The sequence below is a fragment of the Kwoniella mangroviensis genome (assembly GCF_000507465.2).
Source record: "Kwoniella mangroviensis CBS 8507 chromosome 1 map unlocalized Ctg01, whole genome shotgun sequence".
Taxonomy (NCBI): Eukaryota; Fungi; Basidiomycota; class Tremellomycetes; order Tremellales; family Cryptococcaceae; genus Kwoniella; species Kwoniella mangrovensis.
In genome coordinates this window covers 3,306,885-3,325,843 of record NW_027062533.1, presented here as the reverse complement: position 1 = coordinate 3,325,843, position 18,959 = coordinate 3,306,885, and the positions used below count along the sequence as shown (strand labels likewise).

At 44.8% G+C, this 18,959-nt stretch overlaps 5 protein-coding genes across 5 annotated transcripts; 1 reads left to right on the top strand and 4 right to left on the bottom strand.

The window, feature by feature from the left end:
- Nucleotides 1-207: 207 nt before the first annotated feature.
- Nucleotides 208-2,340, bottom strand: I203_101232 (uncharacterized protein; the record flags this gene model as incomplete). Its single annotated transcript, XM_019146185.1, has 6 exons — nt 208-578; nt 658-808; nt 896-1,041; nt 1,116-1,719; nt 1,804-1,986; nt 2,065-2,340. The coding sequence occupies 6 exons, from the start codon at nt 2,338-2,340 to the stop codon at nt 208-210; spliced, it is 1,731 nt and encodes a 576-aa protein (XP_019004744.1).
- A 659-nt stretch (nt 2,341-2,999) lies between these two features.
- I203_101231 (uncharacterized protein) lies at nt 3,000-10,742 on the top strand (the record flags this gene model as incomplete). Its single annotated transcript, XM_065516844.1, has 7 exons — nt 3,000-4,736; nt 4,794-5,204; nt 5,248-5,352; nt 5,418-5,938; nt 5,994-6,455; nt 6,527-10,286; nt 10,350-10,742. 7 exons carry the CDS (start codon nt 3,000-3,002, stop codon nt 10,740-10,742), a joined length of 7,389 nt encoding a protein of 2,462 aa, XP_065373662.1.
- Nucleotides 10,743-11,172: 430 nt separating this feature from the next.
- I203_101230 (uncharacterized protein) lies at nt 11,173-13,645 on the bottom strand (the record flags this gene model as incomplete). The annotated part of the gene is made up of 10 exons (XM_019146183.1): nt 11,173-11,267; nt 11,332-11,399; nt 11,468-11,733; nt 11,869-12,063; nt 12,132-12,205; nt 12,272-12,584; nt 12,640-12,879; nt 12,944-13,223; nt 13,288-13,501; nt 13,561-13,645. The coding sequence occupies 10 exons, from the start codon at nt 13,643-13,645 to the stop codon at nt 11,173-11,175; spliced, it is 1,830 nt and encodes a 609-aa protein (XP_019004742.1).
- Nucleotides 13,646-14,265: 620 nt separating this feature from the next.
- I203_101229 (uncharacterized protein) lies at nt 14,266-16,759 on the bottom strand (the record flags this gene model as incomplete). Its single annotated transcript, XM_019146182.1, has 12 exons — nt 14,266-14,505; nt 14,568-14,623; nt 14,682-14,797; nt 14,868-15,029; nt 15,096-15,164; nt 15,247-15,344; nt 15,409-15,568; nt 15,640-15,742; nt 15,823-16,049; nt 16,125-16,184; nt 16,253-16,351; nt 16,467-16,759. The coding sequence occupies 12 exons, from the start codon at nt 16,757-16,759 to the stop codon at nt 14,266-14,268; spliced, it is 1,683 nt and encodes a 560-aa protein (XP_019004741.1).
- A 677-nt stretch (nt 16,760-17,436) lies between these two features.
- On the bottom strand, nt 17,437-18,886 carry I203_101228 (uncharacterized protein; the record flags this gene model as incomplete). The annotated part of the gene is made up of 9 exons (XM_065516843.1): nt 17,437-17,486; nt 17,567-17,732; nt 17,805-17,864; nt 17,949-18,007; nt 18,108-18,263; nt 18,372-18,471; nt 18,561-18,652; nt 18,723-18,759; nt 18,830-18,886. The coding sequence occupies 9 exons, from the start codon at nt 18,884-18,886 to the stop codon at nt 17,437-17,439; spliced, it is 777 nt and encodes a 258-aa protein (XP_065373661.1).
- Nucleotides 18,887-18,959: the final 73 nt, after the last annotated feature.

Here is an 18,959-nt window from a genome sequence, read left to right as displayed (position 1 = left end):
TATAACATATCTTGCAATGAATGATTCCGATGATCAGTTGATTTTGTTCAATTGGAAATAAGATTATACATACTTGCTCAGTCATCCTGCGATATTTCCTTTTACACATCTCAAGGATAACGCAAGTATTGTCTATTGATTTCCTATGATATTCAGCCTTGCAGCCTTACTACTGTATGTCCTACGCCAAATCATTCTCCCTGTGAATTACATTCTACTCAGATCCCTTCGTTCCCAAACTTGTATAACAGTTTCACCCAAGAATACAATCTCAGGTGTAACCTTTTCTACTCTTAGATCTTGTAACTCGATCCATTTTTCACCTTCTTCTTCCTCCTCCCCATCATTTTCATTCTTTATCTTTGCGGAACTATTTGTGTCCTGATTTTTACCCGCTCTTATATGTATTTTCCAAGTTAACGAATTCTCTTCATTCTCGCCGTTCTTCTTCTTCTGACTTGCTGTTATACCTAGCCCCAGACCCGACGTTTCAGTTGATGCCTTTGTGGTATCTAACGTAACGTTCGATAGAAGATCGTATTGCGTGTGCATAGGATCAGAAGGTTTAGGATCGACATCTACGTTATCATCAAAACACAACAATAAACTTTCCATCAGCGAGAGGAGCATATAAAGAAGATGGGATACTCGACTCACAATCACTAACGTCAACACCTCTCAGAGGGAAATTGACAATAGTCGGATTTCGTTCACTAACGAAATTGTTCTTGGTGAATCGTTTGATATGTAATATCAAGTATGGAGGGAGCATCGTAAGATGATGTCTTTTCAACGTTGGTCCGAATTCCTGATTAGGGCACAAACGGATTAAGTCAGCAGACGTTCTTCAACTTGAAGAATTAAGTCTTTCATGTTCATGGAAATCTTAACTCACCTGAGTAGTCTTCCCGTCAAATTTGGCAAGGATGGTTGACAGTGGTACTTGGGGGATAATTTTTTTCTCGTTCACATCGGTGAATAGCGGCGTGGCTGGTAAATCAAGAGCGAGGAATAAGAAGGGTGATGAGACAGTCTGGATATCTAACATACCACATAGAGATATCAGCATGTTAGTCATTTTTCCATAAATCTGCCCCATTATGGTCAAAACTTACCTCTTCCAATATCAAATACCGGTCTCGAATATTCTTTATGAATAATAACCTGCTGAGTTTGGATCTGAACCTGACCTTGGAAAGATTTATATATGATACTTGAATTTTTCTTTTTATTTCCACCCAAATCCCTATGAAGGGTATTGATCAACCAAGATAAGAATTCAACCGGATCACCTTGTTCTGTCGTCTTGAATTTCCCATTCGACCTTTTGTTGACTTCTTGTAAAAACTCGTGAGGGGATATTTGCGACTTAAACAATTTGGGATTCCACAACCTTTTCGCCAACACGGCTAATCGCATAACTAACTCTGTGGGTTTCCTTTCTTCTTTTAACTCTGGCGTATTTGGATCCAAGAAGAAATTACGGATTGGTGGGATATGTAAGAGTAATTGAATGATTACGTTGAGGTAGTCATTTTTCTTTATATTGTTTATACCTATATATCCTGATCGGTAAGGTTGGTTTCCTAATGTATATGATAACTGATTCCCTTTGGATAGTTTTATGAGATCTTTTGTAGTGTATCGAGGATTGAGGACGTGGAGGATATCGTTCAGAGATGGATCTGATACGAGATATCCTTCGGGTAAAACGTAGAACTGTTGAATATAACAGCATACAAAGTCAGTACGGCGATGCAGGACAAGGGGCAATACGGTGGGATGGCTCGACACTCAACTCACCTTCTCTGTACTGAGATTCAACCATACTCTGTGGTTCTCACCTACAGCATGTCGATATGCCCAACTTCCCCTTCCCCTTCCTTGGAAGTACTTTCCACATACTAAACAAGCATACACATTGATATTACTAAGTGATTTTGAACATAATCTTTCGAAATCGAAATCAAGATTTTGTCGTGAGATCTGAGTTTGGACCAGTCCATCAGCATAATCCATACACTGGAAGCAGGTGTTTTTGCTATTGAACGCATAGACACTCACCGTATCAAGATACATATCTCTATGAGTTCCGTCATCTTCTTCCTGATGCTTGATCTGCTGTTCTTCTTCTTCGTCATCATCACTCTCATCTGGTGCCGCATTCGAGGTCGATGCTATAGGTAGTTCGGGTGCCGAGCTGACTAAAGGTGCTGATGAGCTGCCGTTGGAATGTCCATTCACCAGCTGAGTGGATGTCGAAGGCGATGAGGTAGCTTCGAGAGAGGGATCGATCCTCTGGCGCTTCGCCGCAGGAGGCGAGGTTGGGGTTGAAGACATTTCGTTAATTGGGATGTTGATTGAAAGCTAGGTTACGGATAATCTGACCAGTACTTCCTCAGCATGATATATTAGCTGCTACTCGTGCTGACTTACCAAAGTAGGACTATTAAAGGAAGTACAATTCTTTGACTCTTCCAAACGCCCGGATAGCCAATGAAAGGTTTGGCGTTGACTGACGAGATTGAGAAGGGCGGAAATGAATCAGCTTCGACGATGGGAGATTGAATTGATGGGCTCGTTTTGCTTTCTAGCTGGATGCTGGTACTAGTATTGATGAATCCCTCTTCCTGCTTGACGGGTTGAGGTTGATGGGGAGGGAAGGCGGTTCGGAGTGAGGATGGAAATGCGGTTGCGATCAAGAAAGCAAAGCTTCCCTGAGAGCAGAGGATTGGCGCATGGGTACCACGTGGAACATGGGGCCAAGTAGTGGAGGTCAGTCAACGTTGAACGCGTATCCAAATGACTTCGAGTGAGTGTGAGTAATCACAAAAGAAAAGGGCAAAATACAAAGTAATATTCTGATTTCAGACAGCAGATCAAGATTTCAGCGCTTCCATCTCACAGTGAGGCGCTCGTTCCAGTCTCAAAAGGAGCACCTTCCAGCTATGCCGTCCAGACTCGCAGATAACGCTTATCACGACGTTATATAACCCATCATGGCAGATCATAGTTCGCCCACTTCACCGCCTTCTCTCCGACAGGGGAAGAGGGTGCCCTCCGGCCCTCGTCCTCCCCCGATGCCTCTACGTGGCTCGCCTACTTCATCGCGGGTTACATCAGCTGGCACGAACCCGTCTCTGAGGAAGCAGACCTCGTTCGGCTCACTGAGCAAGTTCATCTCTACTCCCAGAGAATCACCCCTCGACTCCATCATCGATGCGGAACATGTTTATACTGTCAGTCCCGAGAGCTCGCCTTTGCTCAAGCCAGCTGGAAGCTCCAGCAAGGATCTTCTACCTATCGCATCCCCAGAAACGATGGTATCTGAACAGAGATCCCCTCCAGTCAAAGGAAGACCTCACGCTCAAACGATCACTGCGCTTCCGATGAGCCGAGAAACCTCAAAGAATCGTGCTCAGACAATGCCAGATGGTGATAGACCAATCACTCCGACATCGGCATCATTCGCAGTCAGTCGTCCAGTTACTCCAACAGGTATCAAGTCCCCACCCAAGTCAAAATCTAAACCCAAACCTTCTCGTCTCAATACAAGCAATCTAATGACATCTACCACTTCTTCACCTACAAAATTAGTCTCGCCCGGGATGAAGCATTGGCAGCAAGTCAGATCGCATGTGATGGCACCTACGCCTGCCGAAGAGAGATCCTCTCAACATCATCATGTTAGACATCCAGCTAAGAAGATGACTGGTTTAGTGTCAAAGGCAGCAGGTAGATTCGGTTTCAAGCACGCTGCGGATAATGTTATAGGATATAACGATAGGAGACAATCCATAATGGGTATATTGTCAGATTTGAACGATTTGTCCAAAGAGGAGAAAGAAGCTATAACGAGGGAAAGGAGGAAATTTGCTAGAGATGTGAAAGTCTGCTTGGATGCTTGTTGTTTAGAGGAAAGTAAGAGAAGATTAGCAAGGATAGGTTATGACAATAATTCGAAATCGATTTTGGCGACTTACAATGCAGAAACGAAATCCAGTGGGATTACAATGCACAATAACGGATCTATACATACTTCCTCTCACATGCAGAAATTCACATTCGATCCTGAATTCTCGGCATTCGCGCCTCTGTTAATGGAATTACACAAACATCTACCCTCTGCAAGATCAAAGAAACCTTGGTCTAGAACGTGTCCTCATCATTCTGCGATATTAGCTGAACTGGGTACCGCCTTTTTGCAAGATTCGACATCGACCGACGGAGAGAGACAACAGGCTTTAGAGGTATTTGGGGTAATAGTGAAAAATTGGGCTTCGGATAATGCAGACGAAGAATTGGAAAGATGGTTGTGGCTTTGCAGAGCGTTATTGGGTAACGATCGTCAATTGAGGAATAGAGGTTTGGCGTTATTGAACCGATTTCTACATCCTGATTCGAGTTTGCCCAAAGGTTTGGATAGACCTCAATCCGCTCTTGCTTTCTTGAGTCTGGCATGTGCGCTAATACAACTTCTACATGCGGTCGAGATGTCAGGATACGGTAATGAAGATCATTTACAGATGGTAAATGGTTTTCTGGCGGATCTGAGCGAAGGTGATATAATAACTTTGGAGGAAACGTCTCTGGTAGACCTGTTAGGGTCATTGGAGCTGGGTGGATCCCTTGGTGGAGTCGATAAGGAGTTGGTATGGATAGCTGTGGGCATGATCATCGGTACTCAGCCTTCTATCGCGCCGTGGTTATTGGTAGAAAAATGCCAAGTGCTTCAGGTGAGCTGTTTCATCTGCTTGATTTGGTCACGGCAGCAAACTCACGAAAACCCATAGCGCTTCTACCCCCCACCTCTGCTACATGCAACTCCTCCCGTGATCCTGAACCTTCGTTCCCGATCATTCTCCCTGTTTTTCACTTCATACACATCCCTTATATCAGCTTCTCTGGATGTTCCCCTGGCGACGCGTCTATGGCGATCAGCGAGAGACATGTTGATCCCGGAGGTAGAGCATCTACCAGACGAAGATGGTTCTTTGGCTGTATCGTTAGCAACATTCCTCTTTGAGCTCGAATTGCAAGGTCACAAATTACAGCCTAGCAAAGTGGAGCAATCAGACCCGTTCAGGATCGCTATGGAACCGGTAAAGGATGTCAAAATTGGTGTAACGGAACATCGAGATATGATAGCGGAATATAGTACAAAACAAGAATGGAAGTCTCATTTCGAATTGGCCGCGAAACAAGTAGTAAGTTTATTCATACGAGGGTATGGCTCATATGATTTAGATCTCGGATGGACCAGTGGAAGCGGTCTGTAGGATGGTTCAATCCTTTCTGCAAAACAAACGTTTCCTGGCTTTGGGGAAAGAATGTGTTGTTGCTCTCTTCGCGGTACGTTAGCTTCACTACAAACTGTCGTACTTTACGATATGAACGGATCGCTGACTTTGTCACAGCGCATCTCATCATCTTCCGGGCCTTTACGAGAGGCTCGGCCCTTTCTGATCTGGCTATCCAAATCTCATCCTCAGCTATTCTATAAACCCTTATTCAGCTGTTCCGCATCAACTTCCTTGTCGACCCTCCTACCGCATCTCAGATTGGTCAGAGCCCTCTCGGATCTCCTTGGGCCAGCGAGGTACTGGACTCAAGCAGATCCTCAGATGGTCGTTATCGTCCTTATCGGTGATGTAGGGCCCAAACAACCTAAAGGGAAGGGGAAAGAAGGTGAAAAAGTCACGGTCAATGTGAAATTAGGAAGATATGCGGTATTGGTCGGGTTGATCGAAGCTCTCGGTCAGGTGGATGAACCTGCCGGCTCAGGAAGTAGGTTAAGGGCATTCATTGAGAATGTCGAAGCGCGTTTGGCAGCTTTCTTGAAAGCAGAAGAAAAAGACGGCTCGTTGCCTGAAGGATACAAGGGTTTGATATGTCAACTGTTGTTCAGGATGAGGGATACTACCATGTCGATCAAGAAGTAAGTCATCAATTCGATGACAAGGAGACGCCAACTTATATTCTGTCCGTCGCAGATCAACGTGGCTGAAGTCTGTCCTGGCATGGTTTACGGACCTAGCTGCGTCTGAACCCTATCGAAATGCCGAGACAAAGACGGATGATGAGCAGCTCCTCACTCTTAAAACCCTTTATCAAGGTATGATATCGAATGCAGATTCTCAAGGTAAATCGACGCCGATAATCAATTCGCTTCCAAGCAAGTGGACAGGTGGTTCAGCCAGGCGAGATAGTCTACCTATTTTGTCAGAGAAAACAAGAGCTATCTTCGACACGAACTTGGCCAAAATCGTTCCCTTTTTGCTAGTCACGGTACATGCAGCATTATCAACCGAGGACTGGGAAGCTCTTCTTCCTAAATTATGGCATTATTACGATTCTTCTCGCCCATCGCGAAAGGGATTGACGTTTCTACTTGAAAAATGTGCCGAAAGGATTCCAGGTCAACTTCGGGCGATCATGATCTCGGATCTCACTAGGTAAGTCGGATCGCCGATGGCCTTATGCTGATTATTAGCGATTATACTTTCGTTCGTTCACACGCACTGAGCAAGGTAGCTATGCTATTCGGATGGCGATTTCAGGTGCTGGCGCAGCGTATCCTCACTGATCGACGTGGACCCGTATTCCAATTCACCTCAAAGACCTTGGACTTCGTCGCGACCGAGATTGGATCACCAAATTGGGTGCCACCGCATGATGTGCAAGATGCTGCCTTGAAGAAATTCGGTCGGACACTTCCCTTAGAACTTCGACAGCGATTGATGGAACTAGGATGGAGTGAAGATGAATCTCTACAAGCTAAATCGGACTGGGAACAGGTCCCCGTATCAGCCTTACCCGCTTTGCAGTATCAACAAGAGGGTGTTAATGTCGAAAGGTCACCCAGTCCCATGAGATCCCTCACCAGGAAAGGTTCTAGTGGGTCTGGAAATTCTGTTACCGGCAAGAGAAGAAAAGCCGTATTCTCACCTACTCTCCTGGCCATTATCAACGAACAAGCTCGAGCACTTGCAGGAGAGATCGACGGACCGATCAGTACGACTTCACTGGAAATTGTGAGATTGCTTCAGAGGGATGACCCAACTGGCTTGTTACGGCCCATCGCAGAAGGTTTCGGAGATGTTTTCCTCGATTCGCTCGCTCGACTGAATTGCATATTTGCAACACTCACGCCTGGGTTCGCCTACGCCGCGCTGAACTCTTTAGTGGGTCATCTGAAAACGGTCCTGCGTAATAGCCCTCATTTCGACCATCACGCTCTAGCATTAGCTACCATCTCGCGACTGGTACCGAGTACGAGCGAATTCTCATTACGAGACATAAGGAAGAACAAAGCCGAACATGTACTCCTTCCCGCATCGATTCATGAAGATGAAGGTGGTTTCAAGGTACATGCACCTTGGCGAGATGGTCAAATAGACGTGCAGACGGGCCAACTCCTGATTCTGACAGAGAGTTTACGCGCAAATCCACGAGAAGTGTACCTGTTCAAGAAGATGCTATCGAATCTGCAGATCCGAGACTCGATACCCCACCTTCCCTTCGCTCGAGCTTGGCTGGTCTTGATTTCGACACTGTTCTCGGCTGTCAATAGGAATTACAACGATCGAGCAGAATTGCGACATTTTCTGTCTAACGTCGGTAATATACTCCAAATCCATGGTCAGAAAGATCTACTAGTTGCTTCGCACGCTATGCGAGTGTTTATGCTCTGTTCCGCCAGATTCAGGCGACTATTTGCTTCTATGGGTTTCTCAACCATCATGAGATCTGTATACGACACCTATTCAGGAGGAAGTTCAGCTTTGAAGGATTGTATCGAATACGCTTCGAGGAGTTTCTATCGGATACATCAAGATTCTTTCGTCTATCAGACTTGTGTGGTCATCTCGGAAGGGGAACACGATCCTTCAGAGGTATACATGTTGTTATCAAGTCTATCAAGAGGGAATTCGGAATCTTCCGGTGTCTCCTCTGGCATCAAGGATCTGAACAACCAAGAAGAAATCGATGCCTTGGTTCAAATGTTATCCGGTCCCGAAATCGCCTTGTCCGATTTGGGGCAGGCTTTTTCCGAGAAACACTCGCTCAAGCAAGTCTCAGCAATTACATTGGAAGAGACCATCTTCTCAAAAGAAAACATCATCAAGCTTTTCGTCACTGTCATAGCGGCTAATCCAGCTACTAGACGGGCAGCGAATTTCCTCAGATTACTTTCAGGGCTAGTGCCGCATATATCAGAACATCCACCGAGTCAAGAATTGCTCAGAGAAGGAGTAGAAGTACTGGGATCGGTAATCCAGAAGGGGAAAACAGGAGATGAAGCAGCTATAACGGCCTTCCATCCTGGGTCCAATGAGTCCACCTCAGACTGGACAGCCGCACGAAGAGAATACGTATTCCTAGTTGAATCATTTGCGAGATCTGGCGGTCAACTGGGTGCTTCAGCTACGAAACGTACTTTGGACATGGTTCTCGATCTATTGAAACGTCAACCTGAATCTGTTGGTCCGGCCGCATCGAGTATTGTCAGCTTCCTTGCCAAGACTCACCTGTCATCGTCGAAGCCTACACCTTTCTTAAGGGATATCGCGCCTTTGTTCAGGATGTTCATTGCTGTTGTCGATTTTTCCGGTGTGTTAGATTCGATAACTGCCCTGATCAAACGGTCTTCCTTCAACCTAGATGGCGAGATCACCTCGATCATCGTTGAGAACTACGTGGAACCGGCTGTGAGGATGTTGGCTTCTGCCGCTGAAGAAAGTATGGCATTTATCGTACCACTCCGTTCGAGTGCGGTGAAATTACTCGCAGCTGCGGTATTCCTCAGAGGTGACGCTTTAGGTGCTCTCGAACGACAACCACCTTCCGCAAGTTTGTTGGCTTCTTTGGTCTTACCTCTGTGTCTGTTACTGGAACCTCCTGAAGAAGTCGATCGAGAAGCTGTATATGGTAGTCTATGGATAAGGTTATTAGCTTATGTCTTGAAATCGCGAGATCGACATAAGACCAAAACCGTCAAGACGGTCACCACGAATCAAGTTATAGCGGCGACCGTTCTGCTGACTGTACAGATAGTCAAAATTATCTTCATCCGAGCTTCAGAAAGTATATCCTCCATTAAAGGTTTATGGACCTATATATCTTCGTATCTACTACGAGTCATCGAAGATGGAGATGCCTCTTTCGCCGATTCATCACTTATCAACCCTTCGCCCAGAATCGTAGATTGGATAATGTGGAGTCTATTCGAATTGATTTGTCTGCACAAGAACCCAATCATGATTGATCTCAGGTACAAACTACAATTAGTCTTATTGAACGTACATGAAGAAGTCGAAAGGTCTGCACCACCTTCACCCAGCCTAGGAGCCGGAGGGAAATTATCGAATCCACCTATGACATCGCAAAGCATGTCAGGTAGAGCCCGGCGAATCTCATCTGCTAGAACGCCCTCAGCATCATTCGGTCATTCGAGATTACCCAGTGCGACTTATCCTGATATGTCAGGATTTGGATTAGGTCTAGATTCTACTCCGGGTCAGGGTCATGGTCATTCAAGAACGTCGAGTACGAAGCTTACTCCGGAATATATAAAGAACGGTCAACATTCCAGAATGCCAAGTCAAACTCAACAATTCTTAACTCCTTTCAGTGGCAGTACACCGCCTACGTCCAATAGAATCGGATCACACGGTAGGATGCCAAGTCAATCTTCTCTTTCTGGAGGTAATCATCATTCACAATCGGGAGGAAGTGGTAACGGAGGTATGGTCAGACCTTCGTTCTCCGCTTTATCTGCTAGGAGAGTCTCCAGACCTGCTTTCGAAGTTTTCCAGAATACCTCAGGAGGAGATACTGGGGCAGGAGGGATGCATCGTAGATTTCCATCTTCCGCTGGAGACATCAGAAATTTAACGAATGAGAAAATCGCAAATGCTAGTAGTAAAGCGAATGGAGGAGCAATCGTTCACCTGTTATCTACACCAAACCAGATTCTCTCGGCTACCAGTAGCAATTTCCCTACATTCTCCCCTTCCCATAGTCCTATTTCACCTCAAGGCAAGAACCCCTTGAGAGGAAATACTCTAAGTGGTGGCGGAGTCAATGGACGAAGAGGAGAATCTGCTTTGAGGGAAATTAGAGTGAAGAATGATAAGTTGTGTGAGATGACTAGGAAGTCAATGAAGATGGTTAGGTTGATCAATGGGTATGAGAATGGTAATAACGATGGTGAAAACTTGTTTGGAGATGATAATAACGAAGATGACGATATGATGAGAAGTTGGAATGTATCGGATGCTCTGGTGAGTCATCAGAGTACCATTGTCAACGACACATACTCATCATGATGATTTTTGTTTGGGTAGAACGTGATATCAGAACAAACTAGGATATTCGTCGAAGAGGAATTCAGAGATCTCTTCTCACCTATTTCGTCAACTACGTCCCACGAAATTGGTTTAGGAGATTTATCAACTGTCTTAGATCATTCTTTGAATCTCACCGATGCCCGAAAATCACAAGAAAAAGAAAAAGAAAAGAGGGAAAGTGGATATTCTTTAGCTCCTGAGGGATATCATCTAGATCCAAACGAACACTATCATCATCATTCTGGTCCAGGTGATATAGCGGAAGAAGAAGAAGAAGAAGAAAATTTGAAAATGTTCAATTTCGGAGGTGCATTTGGATTTAATGAAAAGAGAAGGAATTCAAGTTTGACTAGGAACAATATTCCTTTGTTATCTGTTTCCGAGAATTAGTGGTATAAGATTGTCGATATCTTATTCTGGGCGTTGCAGTGAAAAGTAATAGGATGTGGATAACGGACTATCTTACTGTAATAATCGTTTGTATTGCGTAAACGTATGACTATATGTCTAGCATGCGTCTTAATGAAAGTATGACCTTCACGAATGTATGCCATGACGATTCAGTCTTACTTCCGTTTGTCACATCTCGTTTCATCCCCTTTTGTTCTCTTTTCTCGTCAAGTTGACATCACAACGCTCAAAGAACACTACAGATTGTCATAAGGCTCGTTACGATGAAATTGAATACTATTCACAGGAGGTGGAAAAAGGTGATACAACAGGTTATACGCTATAACTAACTCATCGGGTCTATTCGTCATCACCATATCATGGTTTCTCTTCCATCTCAACTTATGTCTACTGTTTGACTTTTTTGGTACTAAGCCTTCCAAGCCACCTGTTCCTTATCTCTGCCTTCGAATCGGGGTGATCGTCTTCGAGGTCCTCTAGGTTGATTCGCTGCGAGATCGAGGCCTAATCAGGTATGAGATGTTAGGATAAGCTGTAAACTGTGCATAGCCCGAGTTGAAAAACTTACCCTTCATCTGCTCTCCCGCATGAGCAGTTCCACTTTCACTCGCTTTGCCTCTACCGTTATTTCGATTACTACATTGCCTCCATCTTATCAGCAAGCGTATTCCTAATATGAGATGTCCTATCAGAGCTAAGCTTACGCATTAGCGGTCTCGTTCTCTTTCCCCCTTTTAGGACCCTTTCCTTTGGCTGCTTTCTTAGCTCTGGTGGCCTTGGGGGTTTCCCTTTCTTGGGCTCTAGTAGGATAACTACTATCGACGATGATAGCATTTTCAGAGGTCGATCCAGCAACAGCAGACGAGGCCAAGGTTGTTTCAGTATTGGAGGAAACTTTGTTGACAAGAATTGTGGCAGTGGAATAGGGTGGAGCCGATGTTTCATTATGATATACGTTGAGGTTATTTTTCTTAAGATCAATCAAGCGTTAGCTATTGAAGTCGCTTACGTGCTACAAGTGATTTTTCAAATGACTTAACTTTTTGCCCTTCCCACTGGGTTGAGGGTTCTTATTAGATTTAATAGCTTGATCTTCCGCAGTAACCTTGATTTTAGGAACTTTCTGCTGTTCATGTGATTCTTGACGGTCGACCTCGCCGAGCACATTCCTCGAAGATTCTCCCCTGGTCTTCATCCCGTATATTCGAGATTTCCGAGGCTGTTTAGGAGGAAGGTTCTCCTTCTGGTGTTTTCCATTTACCCCTCCAGTGGCTTGAGCTGGCACAGGTGTTTTGACATTCTGCAATTTTGAATTGTTGATACCTCAGCAAAACTGCATCCGCATCTACTGTACGGACCGCCACATACCTCAGGTGTAAGATGGATTTCTTTGAGCGGACCTCTGGGGATTGGTTCGACTTTGTCACTTCTTGCAGCAGGTACTATATGGTCGAGTTTCAGCTGGTCGAATTTCAGCTGTAGAGTCATTGACGAATGTGCTATCTTACAGCTTCGAGTTCTCAAAGGCGTGATCGTCTTAGGAATATCTTCCCAATCCATTTCAGCTCTTTTCGACCAAGCGGCCAAGAAACTCGCCCATGTCTTCTCCCAGCATGGGTGTTTTCCTTGCAATCGCTGGATGATCTTGAGAGGACTTTCACACAAGTAGAAGTGATTGTTCAGATAAGCGAGGAAGCACAGGTCGTCCACTACCGACGGGTCGACCTTGTGCATATACGAAAGATCGCCTGAAGGGAGTGAGAATGGTCGGGGTTCTGCTTGAAAGGGCTGTAGGGAGGGATGTTGAAGAACCTGAGAGATCTACAATTGACAATGAGAATCACAAGACCATCTGAAGCACGAAGGGGATACTCACTGTCCATCGTTTCTCCGGTTCCAGCTCCAGCATGCCCATGATGACTTCCGCGATACCACCAGGGAGTGAATCATCAGATCCGAACCTGAATCTCGCTCTACCTTCGATGATACGTTGTTTGATGGCACTACTTTCTTCCTGAGGTCGATGTCTGGTAAATGGATGAGGGATACCAAGCAGCTTCATGGCGAGTATACCAAGAGACCAAACATCGTTTGGTTTGGGGTCATACAGATGGTCCTATTTTTCGTACATAGAGGTCAACGAGCCTTGAACCTTTACTGTAGGAAAGTACGCGACTTACAGCTGCTTTCTGGGGACTTGAGTAATCTAAAGTACCTCCTGCACTTCGGACTTTACCTCCATCAGGTCTGAAATGTGAGAAGCCAAAGTCGACTACAGCCGGCAAACCATACTCGTCAACTAGGACATTAGATCGTTTCAAATCCTCGTGACTGATGTTGAGCTGGTGTAGGATATCGATAGTCTGTAAAAGTCTTCTGAAGAAGGGAATGAAATGGTGTTGATTCCACGGTGTAGAATAAGCGGAAGCAGAAGCAGGATAGAGAGTGAGAAAGACGTAGCTAAGTTGCCAGATCTCACGTCAGCTCTGGTGGCATCTACGGTTCCGGTCTACCTCTAGCTTACGTCCATCCACCATCTTCCATCACACCCTCCAAGCCTACTATACCAGGTACACCGGCCCCGGAGAGTCCTCTGAGGAGAACAACTTCCTTATGCGCTTCGACAGCATCTATGGTCTCGTCCCAGCTGACTTCTCTCCCGGGGGTATGGTGAAGGGCGGGAAGGATCTTGCATGCAGCTTTATGACCATTTGGATGAGTGGCGAGTCGAACGTGAGCTAAGGATAGAAGGCAGAATCAGCTTGATTTTAGAAGGTCAGAAAGGCATGGGATTCACCATAAGCGCCTCTGCCTAAGGTCTTACCCAACTTCCAACCTCCAATGTGGGTGAGTGTACTTCGCGGGGTATCGTTTTTGGGCATGACGGGTGTGGGAGACTACCTTGTGTCAGTCGATTGATTGTATGAAGGTATGAGGGGTATGATAGGGGAAGAGGCGAGAGATATCAACGGTCAAGAAGTCAAGATGAGATGGTCGATGAGTGAGGAAAGGGAGGAGTGGTCTATGAGAAGTGAACGGTATAAACGTGTCCGGCTGCGGAATGTGAGGATATGAATGTACAGCACGTAGTGTATGTACAAGAGGATCGATCAAGAATCTCTCTGATTGTTCTCCATCAAGAAGAGGGGGAGGTGTGGGTATATAACACGATTGTCAAGAGGAAGATGGATGAAGACAGGTCGAAAGAGAACAGAGTGAGGAGTTGCAAGAGTACACGGTACACGGTACACAGGATACGGTACTGATCATCATATCGACCCCAAAGGCAGTCACGTTGGTTTGATGTGATGGATCGGATGGATTACCTCATCTCGGACGGTCTGTGCGTTCATTCCACACATACAAGTGGCACACCGTCGTTCTTCGTATTTTCGACTGCATGTGGATGTACAGTACCATGCATTTCAACTCGTAAGTATTGTTAGTACAACAAGGCTTCAAGTATACCCATCTGATCTACATATTTATGATCGATGAAACATCACTTCGTCGAAGCAGTGACATTCCGAGCATTAGTCTCCTGCGACCTCTTTTCTTCATTGCTTTCTCGCCTCTTCTGCCTCCACCCAGGACCATACCTCAGAATCACGAACGGCATGGGCGTAGCAAGCAGACATATCCCACCTAGTAGGACGAAACACCATCCAGAGCCCATCCGATTGACGATCAGCTGGACGGTCGACGTGGTCACTGCTCCCAGAGCACATCGGATCAAGTTGAACTATCGAGCATACATCAGTGGTCCGGTTGGATATCATATATGAATGACAAAGTATAACTCACTGTAGCTGTGACGGCTCCACCTTGACCTGTGAATAAATCGATGCCGTATATAGTTGCTGTAAAGCAATGAATCCATAAGCTTCAACCTTTTCCAGTCCGATTTATCGAGCTTACTTGTAGTGAGGAAACCCGTTCCGATACCAATGAAGAAGTTTAGAATAATCGGTACAGCAATATGCGTATGAGTTTGGGTCGACCATGCCAAAGCTATCGTCGCAGCGAGCAATATACTAGACATGAGAAATGAGCAATATCAGCCTCATTATGCTCAATAAAGTACGTAGATCGGCATCAACTCACCCAATATGATAAGGTAGAATCATAAACCTGACTTTTTCCAGTTTGAACTCATCTGGAGAATGACGATGATCACCTCCAACACGTCTTTTCTCCTTCTGGTAGAAGATATCCATAATTCTTCCAGTCAAGAATCCCGATATACCCGCTCCGACACCACCGGGTCTACCAACTCAATTCAGCATCGGTCTTGCCACCGGTCGCTGCGAATATAAAATGGACGGGACTTACAGATAGCATAGACCAATGACAAATTCGTTGACTTTGTACTGATCTTCCAAGAGCGTAGTAAAGACGGTTCTGATAGTTCACACTCGTAAAATCAGCACTCGGCGTCCCATCTGTAATCATACCTGGTAGTAAAGAGATGATTTCAACTCACAAGATGGCATACCAAAAGGCATAATACAAAGATGACCAAGTGAATATCAACGCTATCTCAGGTTCCAAGAAAAGCAAAAACGATGCTAATGGGTTAAACTGACCATAAGAATGATTATAAGCACAAAGATCGCTTACTGTCGAAAGAGGTGGAATGACTCACTTTAACACGTTTTGAAGTCATTTGTTCTGGATCTTCACCCTTCTCTTTTAATTCCCTCAATTCCCTCTTCCTTCTCATCAGTGCAGCGGGTGTACAATTGATCAGAGGTGGAGGAAGGGACCCATCCCCAACTAGAGTACGTAGTGTTTCAGGGAAGAAGCTAGTAACAAACCAGTATCAGTCTCTCTGAAATTTCCCGTTCGTTTCCCAAGACAGTCAAATCAGACTCACAAGATCATAGGTATCAATACGCAAGCGCAAAATATACACAAAAACCAGAAGATCGATCGCCATCCCAGGGTAAACGCGAAGATTCCTCCCAACAGTGGACCAACTATCAAATATCATAAGTCATACATCGATCAGCAAGCTTCTCAGCAATTCAGTTTCAATAAGCAGACCTTAGTCACGTACGAGCAGGACCAACAGTCGTACCAAGATTGAACAAACCCAGATACCTTCCTCTCTCATGAGGCATAGCTATATCAGCTACCACCCCTGTACCAATCGCTATCAGAGCTGAACCTCCACTAGCTTGTAATACCCTCATTAACATCAACAACCAATATGCTGACGTTGGACATAAGGCCGTTCCAATACATGATAAGAGGTATATCGATAATAAAAGTATGAAAACGGGTCTATAATCGAAATCATCAGAGTAAGCTCATTGATGGAATCAAGGCTGTACTAGATGGTATATATATATAACTTACCTTCTTCCGAAAGAATCCCCTGCTGAACCCCATAAAGAAGGTGTAAGAGCTTGAAATACTCTACATACACGTACGATTGTAAGCCTCTTTTCTCAATACCACATGGCTGCTGGAAACCTGGCACTCACAAGTAAATCGTAACAGTCAGATTAATCTTCTCAGTAGTTGTATTAAAAGCCTTGGCCAATGTAGGTATAGCAGGCACGTAGATATTCGTGGATATTGGTCTGCAATATGTACCATACCACAATTTGGATCAGCACATGACATGTATCCTTCTTTGTCATTCTGAAACAACGACCACACAACAATGTCCATTCGGTGAAAACAGCGTATACGTACGAGAAGATAGCGCCCAAAGCACTGAAAATCACTATAAACCATTTCTGTCCATCTGTAAATACAGAATACGGCTTATTCGACGCGGTAGTGAAATTCGTCTGGATATGATCCAAACCTTGAAACTGTGGAGTCTGCGTATCGGAAGGTAGAATGATAGGATGCTGATCATTTTGGGTTTCGCTAGGACCATTCGGACTCAATGGTGCTTGATCAGATGAGTCTGCCCTTTCTGGGTCATTTGGAGTAGTTAGAGAGCGTTCTAGGCCAACTTCATCCGCCCTCGTTTCGGCCATCCTTTGCGATGACAAGGTATACAGTACGATCTGGTAAGATATACTATTCGTGAGGTTGATATCGATTATTTTCTTGGTGATATACTATACACATTAGATGGATTGCAATTTACATAGACTTTGACCAGGATATTACAGTACGAACAATTTCCGAGGATACCATCACCACATCACATCACACCATACTGGATTCACGGGCTATTTATAGTTTCTGCCCAGTCCGGATCTTACGGTATCGGTCATGTCCTAGCTGCCGCATCGGTCGAACCCGATTTTGGTGATTACAATATGTACGGCCGAGAGTTCAGAGTATCAGAAGAATAAGAAATCAATGCCAGCAAACAATACATACCAGTATATAAAGTACCTCAACGTGCACCAGTTACTAAGGGGGCAAAAGTGATCACCTCGTTTATCATGCTCTATCACATATCACCGATGGTATCAATAAATGCTCAACAAGCAAAGATGAATAAGCAATATTCAGATTGTGGGTAATGACCAAGCCATATGTAATGAAGGCAGCTTCGCATTGTCATAGACTGAGACACAAGGTCATTTGAATGGCAGAACTGGAGAAAGCGGGCCTCGCGATCGGTCCCTTCTGTCGCCTGGAACCCAGTACAATCTGCTACTCTAACTGACATGCATTTCACTCATCAAAAACTGCGTGTCTTTTACCAGTGGTGTAAACCTCCATCTACGATCAACTGCGTTCCAGTGATGTCTATTCGAACGATCATCCATATAGAACGTCAGAATTTCTGGAGAAATAATACACCTTGTCAAGAAGAAAAGATTACTCACAAGAAGCATAGTCTGACAAGAAGAAGACCACAGTGCCAGCCTGTTCGTAAGGTTCACTGATTCTGTTCAACATCACATCGGATGCAACCTTTTCTCGCAGTCCCTTGTCGTCTCTCAAGTTAGAGTTCATATCGGTGAGGACATACCCAGGGGAAAGGACGTTGACCTATAGGCACATAGTAGGGTATCAGTGTGGTGTTGGGGGGCGAAATGAAGGGAGATGAGAAAGTAAACTCGCAAGAGTTCCATACGGTGCCCATTCCATTGCCAAGGTCTTTGCAAGGGAGTTGATGGCTGCCTGATCAGGGGATATCACGTTTAGCTACTGTCACGGAATGATGGGAGGTAGGTAGCAAAAAGAGGAAACGCAGATTGATCTCACTTTAGTAGGGTTGTAGAAAGCCTGAACTTCACCCTTGTTGGCAATGGTTCCAGATACAGCTACAACAGTATAAGAAAACCTAGGTCAATTTTTTCCTTCCCTCTCGACTGAACGAAAGTGGGTAGCTCGTATGTGGGCTGGTCGGATCATTCAACTCACAGGAGACGAAAACGATTCTTCCATTCTTATAATCATGTTCCTTCCATAATCTTTGAGCGGCCTGAGCGCAGGTGAACACACCCCATACGTTAGGTCCAAAATGATTATCGAAGTCTTCTTTGGTATATTCCAAAGCGTCTTTCTTGTAGTTTATACCTAAATACATTCCCTATCAGCTTCACGACAACAAAGACAAAGAAATTACCAGGATCAGGATGACTAGCAAGAGGTAAATGATACGGGTAGATTAATTTGTCAACTTACCTGCGTTGCAAACTACACCTCCGATAGGTCCAACATCAAAGTATATCTTCTTGAATAAATCGGTGATAGCTTGTTGATCAGCCACATTTGCTTGATATGCCTGCTCAAGCTGTCAGCCAGTCTTCCTCACATCATCTTTGATCGTGTCAAGAATTAGAGACGATATGAAGATTTGATGAGTTTACATACCTCGCAGTGGACACCGTACTTTTCGGAGATCTTCTTAGCTACTTCAGGAGCATCTTTACTCGATCGATAAATGATCGCGACGTGGGCACCAGCTGGAAGACCATCAATCGACGCACCACTTCAGTCAGACTAGACTGAAAAGATCGTGGAACATATACCTACCTTGAGCAACTTGTTCACTGATTGCCAAACCGATTCCCTAACACCCATTTATTCGTCGATCAGTACAAAACACTTGTAAACCACTTTCGAGGCGACCATTGACTCACTCGATTACCTCCAGTGACTACGATCGTCTTTCCTTTCAAATCCACTTGCCAAACCATGTTATTTTACTTGGACTTTCGCTTATATAAAAATGATAGGATATGGGTATACTCTATTGATGTATCTTGGAGG